Source organism: Bombyx mori, chromosome 23 (assembly GCF_030269925.1).
Source record: "Bombyx mori chromosome 23, ASM3026992v2".
NCBI lineage: Eukaryota > Metazoa > Arthropoda > Insecta > Lepidoptera > Bombycidae > Bombyx > Bombyx mori.
In genome coordinates this window covers 15375036-15390154 of record NC_085129.1, presented here as the reverse complement: position 1 = coordinate 15390154, position 15119 = coordinate 15375036, and the positions used below count along the sequence as shown (strand labels likewise).

Below are 15119 nucleotides of genomic sequence, written 5' to 3'. Positions count from 1 at the left end.
ATTCTCTCAGGTTGAGTCTGTGAGATCACCTTTTTTAAAATAGGATTTACTTATGTTTGTAGTCAGTATTTACGATGATCACAAAAAAACTAAACCATTCTTTGCGTTCCTCTATGAGATTTTAATTTTAAAGCACGTATGAAATGCACATCTTCGTCCCACAAAAAAAAAAACAAATACTGTCTATATTATTATATTTTAGTAAAAAATTATAGTATCTATAACTTAGGTGCTAGGGTGGCGGATAGTAGGGCCGAGGGGGTGGCCCTGGAGGAGGTCCTCGGTTTGGCAGGGGGGTGAAATAGTTCGGGGGTGGGACGTTGACGGGAGGGAACCTGTTCGGTGCCGGGGGTGGGTCCGGGTATACCATGGGAGGAGGCACCAAAGGGAGCCTGGGAGGAGGAGGGATTGTAGGAGGCGGAGCCGTATACACTGGAGGATAATGCGGTATTGGTGTAAACGGATACGTGTACCGAATAGGCTCGGTGATACCGACTTTGGGGGGCTCAATTTTAACTTCCCCTCCGTTCTTAATGGGCGTGACCACCGGCTTAGTGGCTGCGGTAACGGCGACAGGTGATACGGAAGCTGGCGGTGTAACGGAGGGTGGCTTCTTCTCGTTTTTTGGAGGCTGAGGAACAGAAGGAGGGGAATCGTTCCCCGACGCTTGTGTCTGTGGTGAATATAAATCTAATACCTGGAAATAATATTTACGATTGATTTCCACAGTGAAAGAATAATATCTTGTAATAGAAATCAAGCCCGCAAAATAATAATTTGGGTAATTACTGGTGGTACGACGTCTTGCGAGCCTGCACAGGTAGTACCACAACCCTGTCTATTTCTGCCATGAAGCAGTAATGCATTTCGGTTTGAAGAGTGGGGCAACCGTTGTAACTATACTGAGACTTTAGAACTCATACACTCATACCTCAAGGTGGGTGGTGTCATTTACGTTATACATATCTATGGGGTCTGGTAACCTCCTAAAAATAGGTAGGCTGTGAGCTTGTCCAGCCATCAAAGCAATAAAAAATATATAATAAAACATACTGGATTAACTAGTGTGTCTTTCAAACCCACATGTGTTGTGTTTTTTAAATAAATGTACACTGGCGGCTTAATTATTTCAGTGCCATTGACATTATAAACATACTGCTATCTACCAACTGTGAACACTTATGAACACACATGGTCTCAAATACATATTTTAGCTTTCAAACTGAATACATGTCTGTTCATAATTGACTTTCAGATTTTACTGAATCCTTAGCTCAACATACCTGATGACATATATCCTCCAATAGCTCTGTAGTGATATCCTCAACAAACATGTCCCACCACACTTTGTGTTTAGGTTGCCGTCCATTCCAGTCTGCCACCTCGAATTTACTGAGTTTCCCAGCTAGAAACATGAGAGCTACAGCTATCACTTCAGGCTCCCATTGCAGACAGAGTGTTGTACATAAACTGCAAGAACAAAATAATATTTTTTGAGATTTTCAAAATATACAGGTTTTTTTGGTCCAAGGATTTTACATACACTAAACACCACACACCAACTATATGACAATTTCAGCAAGATAATGACCCCAAACACAAGTCTAAGGAAATCAATATTTTTTTTAAATACAAAACTACAACATTTTAGAGTTGCCAAGTCAAACTCCAGATTTGAATCCTACGGGACATCTATGAGAGGAGTTAACTTTAGTTGAACAAGAACAAATTATTCTGGCAAAGATGCTTTTTATGAAGCTCTGAAAATGGGTGTCATAAAACTTCGATAGATTGAATACAAATGTTATTCAAGCAATGCTCGCGTAGTGTGAGGCTAATAAAAAACGCAACAGAAATCTTAATACAAAATAAATCTTAATATTATATTTTATAATTAAAAACAAATTACACTCTATTACATTGTGAACAACGGTTACTTGGTCACTATTTGGTTTTTTTTTTTTTGAAAAAAATCTTTATCTTACATATTTTATTGTAATTAATTTAATTATTAATTTATCAAATGCTTTTGAATGTTACCATATGTGTACTAAAAAGTGTAGAAATGGTAAGATAATTAAATGTGAATCATTCGTATTGAAAGCATTATATGATTATTTGGGTGCTTTATATGAGAATACTGCTAGAACACAAAATCAATCCGCTGTGTTATAGGTACGATTACTGAACTTCTTATTTAATTTAATTCATTTTATATTTATCACTGCAGGAGCAGGTCAGGTGGTAAAAAAACCCATGAAAATGTGAATTCAAAGGATTGTTTCAATTTAGAGGCATCATATCTCTTCTAATAATAGTCAAATGGCTCTAAGCTATAGTAATCATACGCTTACCTATCATTTACAAATGTCCAAGCCATTTGCACCATCTTCTGTAGTTTTGTCTTGTCGCCCTTCAAACATTTAGCATACTTAAGCAGATACCCATAGGGATGTTCGACCTGAAAGTCAAACTTGATTGTCTGCAGCAAAATTCTTTCGAGTGTCATTACTTCCTCTTTAGGATTTTCACCGAAACTAGCAAACTTTAGTTCCGTCAACAAAGACTTGGCAACTTTAATTATATCTTTGCATTTCTTTGGTGTCTCTTCGACTTTTCCCGCCAGAAACAAACAGCAGCAAGCGGTTATGTACCTCGGAAACGTCCTGAACGAATGAAACATGTAAAAACGATGAAAATAAACAACCCCTGTGGCAACAGTATTATAACCTAAGTCCATTTTAGATCCTGTGTCGATTATGAATCTCGCTCCTTCCTTTCTGTAACGATTCTCAGCATCGTTGTTTATCCCATCACGGAAGGAAGGCGTATTCAACAAATCCTTTTTGTCATAATACCAATAAGGCATTTTGGAAGCACTTGTTTTATTCAAAATAACACTGATATTGTCTGATATCGTCACTAAATAAGTAAGCTCCATAGACAATATAAAGTATTTTAAGCACTCAGGACTCAGGGCTCAGGTATGTAGCCTCTGCAATCTGTTGCCCATAGAGTTACTATTTACTTATTAACTCCATGCTGTTGCCCACAGAACACTATTACTTCTACTGTTGCCATTGCCATTCGTAAATGACACCACAATTTTTTTATTTTTTTTTTATTGCTTACATGGGTGGACGAGCTCACAGCCCACCTGGTGTTAAGTGGTTACTGGAGCCCATAGACATCCACAACGTAAATGCGCCACCCACCTTGAGATACAAGTTCTAAGGTCTCAAGTATAGTAATGACACCTTTAATGACACCTTTTTTTAACTAACAATTTGACGGTTGATCGTATTAATACCTACGGGTTAGGGACATTTAAAAATCCACAAGACTTCAAAAATGAATTTACAATGCAAAAGCTTTTAATCTAGTTTATTTTAGATATTTGCTTGCTATCAGTATTTCCAGATCAAAATATGTACGTAGCAGACCACAGACATCCACTCTTGAACATGGGCCTTCCCCTAACCTCGCCACAGCAACCAGTCCTACACTGCCTGCATTCAGCGGATTACTGCAAGATTCACCAGGTCGTCTATTCTTGTGGGAGATCTACCTACGCCATGTCTTCCGGTACACGGTCGCCACTAGAGAACTTTTTAGCCTCAGCGGCTGTTTTACGTACCTGGGTGTCTAAAGCTGACACACTAGCTTCTAATATTACTGCCCTATCACCCTCTCTTACCATTTAATAACTTTACTTTTTGGGGTGGTATTGGATATTGGGAGGCCCCTAGATGCATACCATCAAAGTAGTGTAGCCATCATTTAATCTGACCTTTTTTTTTTTTTTTTTTTTTTTATTGCCCTTGTAGGCAGACGAGCATACGGCCCACCTGATGGTGAGTGGTTACCGTCGCCCATGGACTTCAGCAATGCCAGGGGCAGAGCCAAGCCGCTGCCTACCGCTTAATACTCTCCACAAGCCTCGTTTGAAGAAGGACATGTCATAGCGCTCGGGAAACACCGTGGAGGGGAGCTCATTCCATAGCCGGATGGTACGTGGCAAAAAAGACCTCTGGAAACGCACTGTGGATGACCGCAGTGGCTCCAGGTAGTATGGATGAACTCTACTCCGGTAGCGGGCGGTGCGATGGTAAAAACGAGATGCCGGTATCATCTCGAACAATTCCTCAGAGCACTCCCCATGGAACATACGGTACAAAATACAGAGGGAACCGAAGTCCCTCCGCAGACCCAGAGGTTCCAAACGATCCGTGAGACCGGGATTATCGACAATCCGAACGGCCCTTCTCTGTATGGAGTCAAATGGAAGAAGCTGGTATTTGGGAGCCCCGGCCCAGAGATGGGAGCAGTACTCCACGCGAGGCCGGACTTGTGCTTTATAAAGCAAAAGCCTTTGTCCAGGCGTGAAGTACCGCTTCGCTCTGTTGAGGACTCCCAGCATTTTGGACGCCAACTTGGCTTTGCCTTCCAAATGACTCCGAAACTGGACATCGCTCGAAATATCGACCCCAAGTATCCCAATACTCTCGGAAGGTTGCAGGGATACTCCTTGGAATTGCGGCGCCACGACAAAGGGGTCCTTCTTCGCAGTGAACGCGCAAACTTGTGTCTTTAACGGGTTGAATTGAACCAAGTTCAATTCACCCCATTTGGAGACTCGCCCCAGAGAGTTCTCCACTTCAGACACAAGTTTTGATCGTCTCTCTTGCACCACGCTCCGAGAGAGACTCTGATGGCCGATATATCGCGCATCCCCCGTGCTGTCATCCGCATAGCAATGCATGCCATCAATAGACAGCATGTCATTGATATACAGGATGAAAAGCGTGGGGGAGAGCACCGAACCTTGTGGAACGCCAGCGTTAATGGTCATGGTATCAGAACAGTCACCGTCTACAACGACCGTGATGCTCCGCCCATCCAAAAAGCTAGCGATCCACTTGCAGAGACCCTCGGGGATTCCGTAAGATAGTAGCTTCGACAGAAGTGCCCTATGCCAGACCCTGTCGAAGGCCTTCGCGATATCAAGGCTCACAGCAAGAGCCTCGCCCTTGCTCTCCAAGGCTTCAGCCCACCTGTGAGTAAGGTATACAAGAAGATCGCCAGCTGAGCGACCGTGACGGAAACCGTACTGTCGGTCACTGATCAGCTGGCGATCCTCCAGATACTTCAGGAGTTGTATATTAATTATTCGCTCCATCACCTTGGAAAGCAAGGAAGTTATCGCGATAGGCCTATAGCTCGATGGGTCCGACCGGTCACCCTTCTTGGGGATAGGGTGGACGTGGGCAGTCTTCCATGAAGACGGAACCCTGTTAGTGCAATAAGAGAGGCGATACAAACGCGTTAGCGCAGGTGTCAGCTCAGGGGCGCACGTTTTCAGAACCACTGCAGGGATGCCGTCTGGCCCGCTCGACTTATGGACGTCCAGGAGTCGGAGTTCCCGCCTGACTGCACACTGTGTAAAGCAGATCTCCGGCAGGGAACTATCACACCGGAGGATGTTCGGTGGTGTGGCACCCCCGTCGTCCACAGTCGAGTTCGAGGCGAAGAGTTTGACCAGAAGGTCAGCCTTCTCTTTCGCACTATGGGCCAGACTGTCATCGGACTTGCGTAGTGGTGGGAGACTAGACCTGCAAAAGTTACCTTCTGCAGCTTTGGCGAGCGACCAAAAAGCACGGCTCCCAGAGGGATAGCTCTTCAGTCGCTCGCCAATTCTAGCAACGTGCTCCGATTTCGCCCTGGCAATAACCTTCTTGTAGGACCTGGAAGCGGCGTTATATTTCCGCCTTTCCTCTGAGATGTTAGGATCCCGACGTCTCCTAGCATCATCCCATGCAACGTATGCGGACCGCTTGAGGTGTGCAGCATCCCTGCTGGCATTGTTATACCAGGGTCTGCTGCGACCCCCAACGGGCACTTCAGAGGAGGGGATAAACAATTCCATCCCCTGGAGCACCACGTCTTTAAGACGGTCCGCACAGACGTCAGGATCAGCAGAGGAAAAGCAGAACCGCCCCCATGGGTAGGATGCGTAAAACTCACGCAATCCATCCCAATCTGCTGACAAATACTGCCAAACTCTTCGATACCTGGTCGTCGTTCGACGACTAGGACGAGAGAGTGGTGTGGCAGCACGGATAAGGCAGTGATCAGACGATCCAAGTGGAGCGTCGACCACCACACTGTATCCGGCTGGATCGGTGGTCAGCAGAAGGTCCAACAGAGAAGGCTCGTGCCCCTCAATATCTGGGACACGGGTGGGCTGTGTCACCAGCTGGGAGAGGCCGTAGGCCAAGGCGAAATCGTAGGCAGCCCGACCCGGGAGGTCAGTGGTTCTGGACCCCAACCACTCTTGGTGGTGAGCGTTAAAGTCTCCAAGAACCACCACCTCCGCAGATGGGTACTGCTCAAGCACGCGGTTAGTCCCCTCTTGCACATGCTCTATCAGAGCTGAACCTGCATCACTGCTGTGGGACCTGTACAGGCACGCGTAGACTCGGGTACAACCCCCGTGATCTACGCGCAGCCACAAGAGGGACAGGTCCCGTTGTTCGAGGCTTCGTAGACGGCGACAACAGACATCTGCCCGGACGAATACACACACCCCGGCTTTACGCAGGAAGTTGTGCTCCAATACGTAGCCGGGGTATTCAAGGTACGAAGTATCATCCGGAGCGGATATCTGCGTCTCCGTCAGAAAAAGGAGGGCAGGCTGCGCCGTCTCAAGATGGTGGTGTACGGCGTCGAGGTTGCTATGTAGACCCCTTACATTGCTGAAATCCACATTAAATGTGGAATGGGGAATCGCCGACAAAACCCTTTTCCTTTTTCGAACTTTCATTATTATTATTTTTTAATTTTATTTGGAGAGTGGGATTGGGTGGGGTAGGATGTTCGAGGCGAAATCGTGACAATACCTGAATAAAGCGCGGAGCACAGTACGTGCTCGACCACGGGTTGCGTGGGCGACTGACGCAGGGCATGGAAGGGCCCCCAGTCCACCCTGCGTGCGATCGCCGGGATCCACTCCGGTCTCCGACTCCGGCACGACGACCGCACGACAGGATTTTTCACCGGTTGGCGGGACAGCTTCCCGGGGCGGAGTTTAGTAGTGACACCCGGGTTCAGGTCCCCAACTGACCGGCGGGCGGCGGCGAACACCGTTTCACTGGGTCTCCCTATACCCCCGTCAAACAATCACGTCCCGCGAGCTCACACGCACGTCTGCTCCGCATGTTCCAGGTATCGCCAAGATTTACCCCAAACAAGGAAGAGGAAAGGGAAGGAATAACACTGGCTCTCCAACCCACACGCCGGAACACAGCTAGGCTATTTGGCGGCGGACTCTAGTTGGAGGGTGGTCGCCAGCCAGTCGGACAAGTCCTACCACCGATTATGTATTCGGCTCCCGTTTTGCACCACCCAGGGGTCACTTGTAGGGAATCGCGGGTTAAACCTACGGAAGCGGGAAGCAATCAACCCCCAACCTTGACCTAAATTTTATTCTAATATTGATCGTCTGCTTTCATGGTGCTTAAGCAACAGTACGGACCTCAATCCAGCCAATTGTTATTCATTTCTGCAGAAGAAAAAACTAAAATTCACCACAAATGCTTTTTCAAAGTAGCGTTCTGACGTTTCTCTAGATACTTATGTACGTATCAGTTCTAGATTTAGGTCGTCGTGTAGATCATTCCTCGCGTATCACGGAGCTCAGACGGCTATCCTGTAGATACGGGATTGGATGACCTGGAGCGAGTTAATGTGCATACGGACCGCGTCAGCGGCTACTACACTTGCATAGGTCATGACGGAACGTATGCAAATTTTGTAGTTTCACCTTGTTATGAAGAGACAATTTACTTCGCTTGCAGATCATGCTGTAGGGTTGACCGAGTAGGAACGCGGCTCGGTCGATGGGTACTGACTTAATGTGGGGCTTGAATGTCACCCCGCTGTTGAGGGTGACGCCTAGGTACTTAGCCTTCGAAGCCCACGGTATGGACTGGCCAAGGATTTTAATGGCGGGAATAGAGTTACCGCGCCGAATTCGTGGCGAGACAACAAATATAGAGGCTAATACTTACAATGATGTTGGGAGGGCGACCCCTTTTGAATAGCATGGCTGTGCCTTTCTGAGGTTGATATCGATATGTCACTTTCGGAATAACTGTCCTAAATTGGTGGCTACCGATTGCTTCTTTGACTTCGGTATAGGTAATGGGTCGTAACGCGTCGGAGGGTGGCAAGAAAGCTCTGCGCTCGACTTCCCCGTCACGGTGTGTTCGGGGTCCGCAGATTAAGCATTGGTGGTACACTGCTCTAGCAGTGCATCGGTTAATGACTCTACCTTTTCATTATCATCGAGAGCCGGGGGATGTCCTGAGGGGCAAACTGGCGATATATATGTTTCCTGTGACTATATCCTGTTCTTGTTCCTATGACTATAGTTTCCGATTTGAGTGTCCTAGCTAGTCGCCAGTACCTTTGGGATGAGGGCGCGAGTCTTTCTAAATAACTTTCCTACCTTGTATTTCGGGCTTCGTCTACGCGAGATTTGACATCCCACTGTAGACGATACATCCGAATCCGGTTTGATTCGGTGGGATGACGATCATAAGCCCCGATTGATGCGTTTCTAACTTTTAGGAGATTCCTGGGCTCGGGGGACAATCTGATGCGATGGAAGAAGTCTTCCTCATTGACTTGATGGGATGCATTGCCCATCGTGGTGGACAGATGGTTTGTCAGGATGTCTATAGATTCGACGATGTCCTGAGGGGACGGGGTGAAATCCAGGCTATAAGAGAGGATTGGTTGGGAGGCTTCTGCAAGGCTGGCGCTCAGTTTCTGCCAATCCACCGTGAGCCTCGTGACTGGTGTAAGGACGACGGGGTTGCATGACGACAAGTCGGTAGTCGGAGCTTGTTGGCACTGTCGAAAGTTTTAGACGAGACGTCTGCAACCTTAATCTTACACAATGAGCTTATTTCTGATGCGTAATAATGTATTTGGTGGTAAATGTAGTAATGTGTAATAAAGTTTTAATGTTATTTTTTTTTTAGAACTCTGAAGCGTTTCTTTTTGTGTTCACGTACTGCTTGTAATGTTTTGTGCTGGTGTACATCATGTTGGTACACGATATATAAAGAAATAAATAAAATACCACCAGTAATTACGCACGTTTCTATATTTTCCGATTTGATGTTCATTTTTTTTTTATTGCTTAGATGGGTGGATGACCTGATAGCCCACCTGGTGTGAAGTGGTTACCAGAACCCATAGACATCTATAACGTAAATGCCGCCATCCACCTTCGGATATGAGTTCTAAGGTCTCAGCATAGTTACAACGGCTGTCCCACTCTTCAAACCGAAACACATTACTGCTTCACGGCTGAAATAGGCAGAGTGGTGGTACGGATTTACAAGAAAAAAGGTATATCTTGTGGATTTATAAAAATAAAAAATAGGTATCTACTTAATTAATGGTTGATAAAAAAAAATAACAAGAATATTTATTGATTTTTTTACGACTCGCAAATGGTGTTATGCAGTCATAAATGATGCATGATCAGCAAACTTATCCATAATGGTTCTCCATCATCAACATGTAGAAATAAAATAAACTTTAATATTTTTGACATTTTGTAATTTTAATTGCTATCGTACGTAGGTAAAAGGGTACGAAACATCCAATGACGTTATTAATTGAAAAAAAAAACACGTACATAAGTTTCTTATCTTGATAATTGGTAATGTTATGTTAAATAAAACAGCGATTGTGCTTCATTATTAGTTTTAAGTCAGTCTCAAGATGGCGTTGAAGACCGGAGCAAGTTTTGTCAAATTAAATGCTTTTCGACGGGCTGCTAGGGTGAGTTATTTTAAAATTATTAACAAAATGAATTACAACAGTATTTTAAGTATAAAAACATACCCTTGACAACATAACGATAAGAAAAGTTGATGATTTTGATTTAATCTTTATTTTTTGCCTGATAACCATGTTGTTTTACATTTCATCACAAAGTTTATTTACAAGTTAAAATGTTCCCTACCTAGATGAACATAAAGTTGAATTTTGTATGAACAACAATATTTTCGAGAATCAGTGCAATCGTAAACTTTTGTATTGGATTTTTGAAAACAGGCTATCGATGTCAAAAGTAGTGATGTGAGAAAAAGATCGATAACAAATATCGTGAAATGGGTGAGTTCATTAATAGGGCGCAACAAATTTGTATTTATAGGAATTCCACCATGTGTTTTTAAGACTCAATTCCATTTTAGCTTTTGTCGACGCGTACGAGGCCCGAAACGGCACAGAATGGCGGTGGTAAGATAGCAGAATTTCCTGGCGCAAGAGCACCGTACGTGAGTGAAATGAAATTCTTCAACGAAACTAGTTATGAGCCAATTCCGATTTATCGAGTTATGGATAATAACGGACAGATCATCGACAAAAATGAAGAACCGAACTTGGATAAGGCTACGCTGATTAACATGTACAAAACCATGGTACAACTGAGCCATATGGATAAAATTCTATATGAATCACAAAGGTAATTTCATTCGCTTTTAGTTTTATAAAACACATTTTTAGATACTGGCCAAAACCCAGCTGTATAGTATAGTTATTTTGATTGCTCGATTGAATCTGGTTCATTCCGGAATTATTGAAGTCCACGGGTACCGGTGATAATTTACCATCTAGTGGATCGTATGCTCTTGTGCCCATAGCGGCAATAAAAAAATTATTACTTTGCACACAATTAACAAAGGCCTCAGAACCGCGGTGGACGCAGGCCGCTTCAACCCGTCACATCGCTATGGATATTTTATAGAAAAGATCTTCAGCGGTGGATCTTATAGCTGACATGATGATTTGTATTGATTATTTCACAGACAAGGCCGCATTTCATTTTATATGACCAACTACGGCGAGGAGGGCATCCACATAGGCAGCGCCTCGGCACTCTCACCGAAAGATTTGGTCTTCAGTCAATACAGAGAAGTAGGAGTGTTTTTATACCGAGGGATGACTGTGACGGAACTTGTGAACCAGTGTTACGGAAACTGCGAGGATCCGGGGAAAGGGAGACAGATGCCGGTCCATTACGGAAGCAAGCACCACAACATGGTCACAATATCTAGTCCATTAGGTAATAAATTCTAAATAGTGGTGGTTCTAAGTGGTTTCGTTCGACAGACGTACTTGACTTAGCGTTGAGCGATAATTATAGTCCACTGTATATTGTATTGTGAGTACATAGGGGAAGTTCATTTTGCCTTTAAAATCTAACGGCATCATTTGACAGCAGATTTGTAAAGATAGGTGCACTTTTAGGTACAACTTAACTATTCACGTATTAGATAAGATATTAGTTTAGCAATTAGTAAGTCCATGGATTGCTAAGAAGTTCTTCTCAGTATGTACATGAAATGTTTTTTATCAGGAACACAAATGCCCCAGGCTGTTGGAGCCGCTTATGCCTACAAAAGAGTTCCGAATAACGACCGCTGCGTGATCTGCTACTTCGGTGACGGCGCTGCCTCGGAGGGCGATGCTCATGCGGCTTTCAACTTTGCCGCTACGTTAGATTGTCCTGTTATTATGCTGTGGTCAGTATTGCGAAATTTAATCATAGGTGTCTTTAGAAAACGTCATTATTTCATCATACGAGTCATTCGAGACTGTACCTACGCTATGTTCTGAAACTTGTGTGAAAACGTCTATGTATCGTTATAATTTCAATAACTTGTCACCGAATTTTTTCGAGAAGTAGGCATGATCCAAAAGAAGAAATCACTCATGGACATCCTACTCGTGGCCTTTCGCACGGCCACACGCACGGAACTTGGCGATACAGCGATACCACGACTTATTACCAAACTACAGCTTGTCGTAAAATACGTGGAATTGTTGAAATTTCTTTAGCAATCATTGTTTTCTTTTTACTGTACTGTTTTATTATTTTAACTGAGGGTAGGATATTTTACATTTTTTAGATTTTTATAGGTAGCAGGTCAACCATGACGCTACTACCAGTCTTACTTTAAACGGTAGGCAGCGGCTTGGCTCTGCCCTTGGTATTGCTGACGTCCATGAATGACAGTAACCACTCACCACCAGGTGGGCCGTATGCCGGTCTGCCTACACCGGCAATAAAAAAAATCTACACAAAATTATTTTAACGCAATTAAGTCATCGGCTGATGTCCCAACATATGAGTCCGAAGTGACGGTATTCACGTAGTTATGTCAGTGGGCTCTCATAATCACTTCAAGCCGTGCATAAAACAAAACCAATAAAATATGTTGAATTCAAATCTCAACTATACCTTCCGCTTGCAGCAGAAACAACGGCTACGCGATATCTACACCCACAAGCGAACAATACCGCGGAGACGGCATCGCTTCTCGGGGACCAGCCCTGGGGCTCCACACGCTCAGAGTCGACGGGACCGACACTCTTGCGGTACACAATGCTGTGAAGAGAGCTAGAGACTTTACCGTAGCCAACAACAAGCCAGTACTCATTGAAGCTATGGCCTATCGGTAAAACACTTTCGCTCATTGTCACCAATAATCAAACCAGATAATTTGAACTACGTCCATTTTTATTTTGTGACGTATAGACTATAGACTACAGTTAATCCAATTACAGTATATCCCGTCAAAATTGCAACACATAAAATTTATTTGTCACATTTTAGTGTCGGGCATCATTCAACGTCTGACGATAGCAGCGCGTACAGGTCGGTGGAGGAGATACAAAAGTGGACCAAAGATGAGAGTCCTTTGCAGAAGTTCAAGCTTTATCTCGAACATAAAGGTAAATCGAAATAAAAAAATGTTTATTTCAAATTAAAATTTCAAAGAAACCGGTCTTTAGAAAGTTAATTCAATAATTCAAATTGCATTAAATTATATTTTTGTTTTAATGTACTAATTGCATGTGTTTTTATATATTGCATGATTGGTAATAATGATAACATTAGATTATTTGTTGCCTATAGCTTGTTTCATCATTGTGAAAGGAATCACCATTATAACTTAGTTGTATACCGATTGCACAAAACTCTTCAGCTACCTACTGCAATTTGGTGTTTTAATATTCAAATCGTCATCAGTATAGCCTGTGTTTGTTGTTAGTACTCACTTTGTGAAATTTCTGGGCATGGGGGGACCAATAGGACATGCTTAGGGCAATGGCAGCTTAGCGTTGGCTGAATCGGAGATATAATTCGAGTCAGCCTGGAAAAGAGGGTTATCGTATCGCGTCGCTTTTTCGAAGAAATCAGCATGTTTATTTGGTGTCCAGGTTACTGGGACGCGGAGACTGAGAAGGCCTGGAGTAAGGAAGCAAGGGATACAGTGGTTAGAACCATGCAGGAAGCGGAAAAGAAAAAGAAACCAAACTGGAAAGAGATGCTAGAAGATGTCTACTATGAAATGCCACCCAGGCTTCAGTCAGTATCAATACAATAATTACACCATTGATGTTATGTATGAGTAAACAAAATGTTCCATCTGTCTAGACGAGCGAAGTAGCTCACGGCTCATCTTATGTTAAGTGATGACCGGAGCCCATGGACACAACAACACCAACAAGGCAACCCTGAGATACCTCGTTTCGTTCTACAAATCGGAACAAACAGACAGGCTATTTGTGCATATCCGTACGGGCTCACATTACAGCTTTTCAGCAAAGACAGCGCAAATCTATTTAAAAAATATATTTGTAGTGTCTATAAATAGGCAGTTTCTCTAACGACTTTTTTAATTGTTTCTATAATATATTTTTTTGTTTAATACAAAACTTCTTGATGGCCTCTGGCGTTGACAAACGAACTACATATTATACTGATTCGACAAATTCAGTAACCTGTTACCTAAATCATACTTCATAAGTTCACATACCTACATCATAATACTTAATAAGTTCAAAGTCTTACTCTTTTATCTCAAACGAGAACATACGAGTAACAGCCAGCTCATATATATAAAACAGTATCCACTTCTTTTGCAGAAAACAAATGAAGCAAATGGAGGAACATCTAAAGAAGTATCCAGAGCATTACCCGCTCAATCAACACGAGAGCGATTGAATAACTACTGCCGATATTCACATTGTTAAAATTATTTTTATGGTTTACTGTCTTTTCGGTGTTTTTATTCTATTTACTGTTTGAATATTCTTCAGTTTCAACTCGAGATAAACCGCAAAAGTAATTTAAAAAGTAAATAATCACTACTTATAATGATCTGTTTTGGTTTTTGGAATAAATTGTTATTGTTGATTTTATCGACATTTTAATTGTACATCCCTTCCTTCATGTTATCGGATCGCATATTCTTGAGTTGTGTTGGTTTTAGAAAAAAAAAACTAATTAAAACGAATACAAGACAAAAATTAGGGCTTTTTAAAATTCTTTTATTTCTCTTTTCGTACGGTTTGGTCGTATCGTGTTGGTTACTCTGGACTACCCTGTTATTGAGTGACTTCCGGAGCCCATAAATATAAATTTCTAAATGTGCGGAATTGACTCCTTCATTGAGATATGATGTCGAATTCGCGATTACTTTACTTGTTTTCGGCTCTCCAATCCATTGAACCGAACCCTTGATTGCTATACAATGGAAATAAGTAGATTGGTGATACTACCTGTACGGGGACAAAATACGCACTAATACCACCGTTACAATTTTCAAGATAAACGGCAGCGTTCCTTTGCATCTATGGGTTCCAATAACCACTCTGCACTAGATTAGTGTTCACATTCGTTCATAACTTCCAATAAAAAAACATGAAAATCACTTGAAAACCAAACACACCACGAATTAGTGCAATCCACATGTTTTTTTTTTATTGCTCGGATGGGTGGACGAGCTCACAGCCCACCTGGTGTTAAGTGGTTACTGGAGCCCATAGACATCTACAACTTAAATGCGCCACCCACCTTGAGATATAAGTTCTAAGGTCTCAAGTATCACGCTCAACGCGGCAATGGCTGCCCCACCCTTCAAACCAAAACGCATTACTGCTCCACGACAGAAATAAGCAGGACGGTGGTATCTACCCGGGCAGAATCACAAGAGGTCCTACCAAATTAAAAATTAGAACATCTACAA

The 15119-nt window shown here is 43.1% G+C and overlaps 2 protein-coding genes across 3 annotated transcripts; one reads left to right on the top strand and one right to left on the bottom strand.

Moving 5' to 3' along the window:
• Positions 1-177: 177 nt before the first annotated feature.
• On the bottom strand, positions 178-3224 carry LOC101735483 (cyclin-K). Its single transcript, XM_012694349.4, has 3 exons — positions 2355-3224; positions 1284-1470; positions 178-697 (listed from the first exon to the last, which is right to left on the bottom strand). Exons 1-3 carry the CDS (start codon positions 2939-2941, stop codon positions 233-235), a joined length of 1239 nt encoding a protein of 412 aa, XP_012549803.3. The 5' UTR covers positions 2942-3224; the 3' UTR covers positions 178-232.
• Positions 3225-9394: 6170 nt separating this feature from the next.
• On the top strand, positions 9395-14290 carry LOC101746491 (2-oxoisovalerate dehydrogenase subunit alpha, mitochondrial). 2 transcript variants are annotated; one of them, XM_004930668.5, is made up of 9 exons: positions 9572-9858; positions 10135-10194; positions 10275-10546; positions 10890-11146; positions 11441-11606; positions 12339-12542; positions 12701-12819; positions 13309-13456; positions 14017-14290. In XM_004930668.5, the coding sequence occupies exons 1-9, from the start codon at positions 9799-9801 to the stop codon at positions 14093-14095; spliced, it is 1365 nt and encodes a 454-aa protein (XP_004930725.1). In that variant the 5' UTR covers positions 9572-9798; the 3' UTR covers positions 14096-14290. The 2 variants fall into 2 exon arrangements, with proteins under 2 accessions (XP_004930726.1, XP_004930725.1); XM_004930669.4 differs by lacking the exon at positions 10135-10194 and having other exon boundaries at positions 9395-9858.
• The last annotated feature ends 829 nt before the right edge of the window (positions 14291-15119 follow it).

What these genes read in the sequence shown, in the direction of transcription:
- LOC101735483 (XM_012694349.4), bottom strand. Translation starts at nt 2,941, where the DNA reads ATGGAGCTTACTTATTTAGTGACGATATCAGACAATATCAGTGTTATT. An exon ending in TGGACATTTGTAAATGATAG is followed by an intron (nt 1,471 to 2,354) that starts GTAAGCGTATGA and finishes TTGTTCTTGCAG; the next exon opens with TTTATGTACAACACTCTGTC. An exon ending in TGGAGGATATATGTCATCAG is followed by an intron (nt 698 to 1,283) that starts GTATGTTGAGCT and finishes TATTATTTCCAG; the next exon opens with GTATTAGATTTATATTCACC.
- LOC101746491 (XM_004930668.5), top strand. Translation starts at nt 9,799, where the DNA reads ATGGCGTTGAAGACCGGAGCAAGTTTTGTCAAATTAAATGCTTTTCGA. An exon ending in ATTGAAGCTATGGCCTATCG is followed by an intron (nt 12,543 to 12,700) that starts GTAAAACACTTT and finishes GTCACATTTTAG; the next exon opens with TGTCGGGCATCATTCAACGT. An exon ending in GAAATGCCACCCAGGCTTCA is followed by an intron (nt 13,457 to 14,016) that starts GTCAGTATCAAT and finishes CTTCTTTTGCAG; the next exon opens with AAAACAAATGAAGCAAATGG.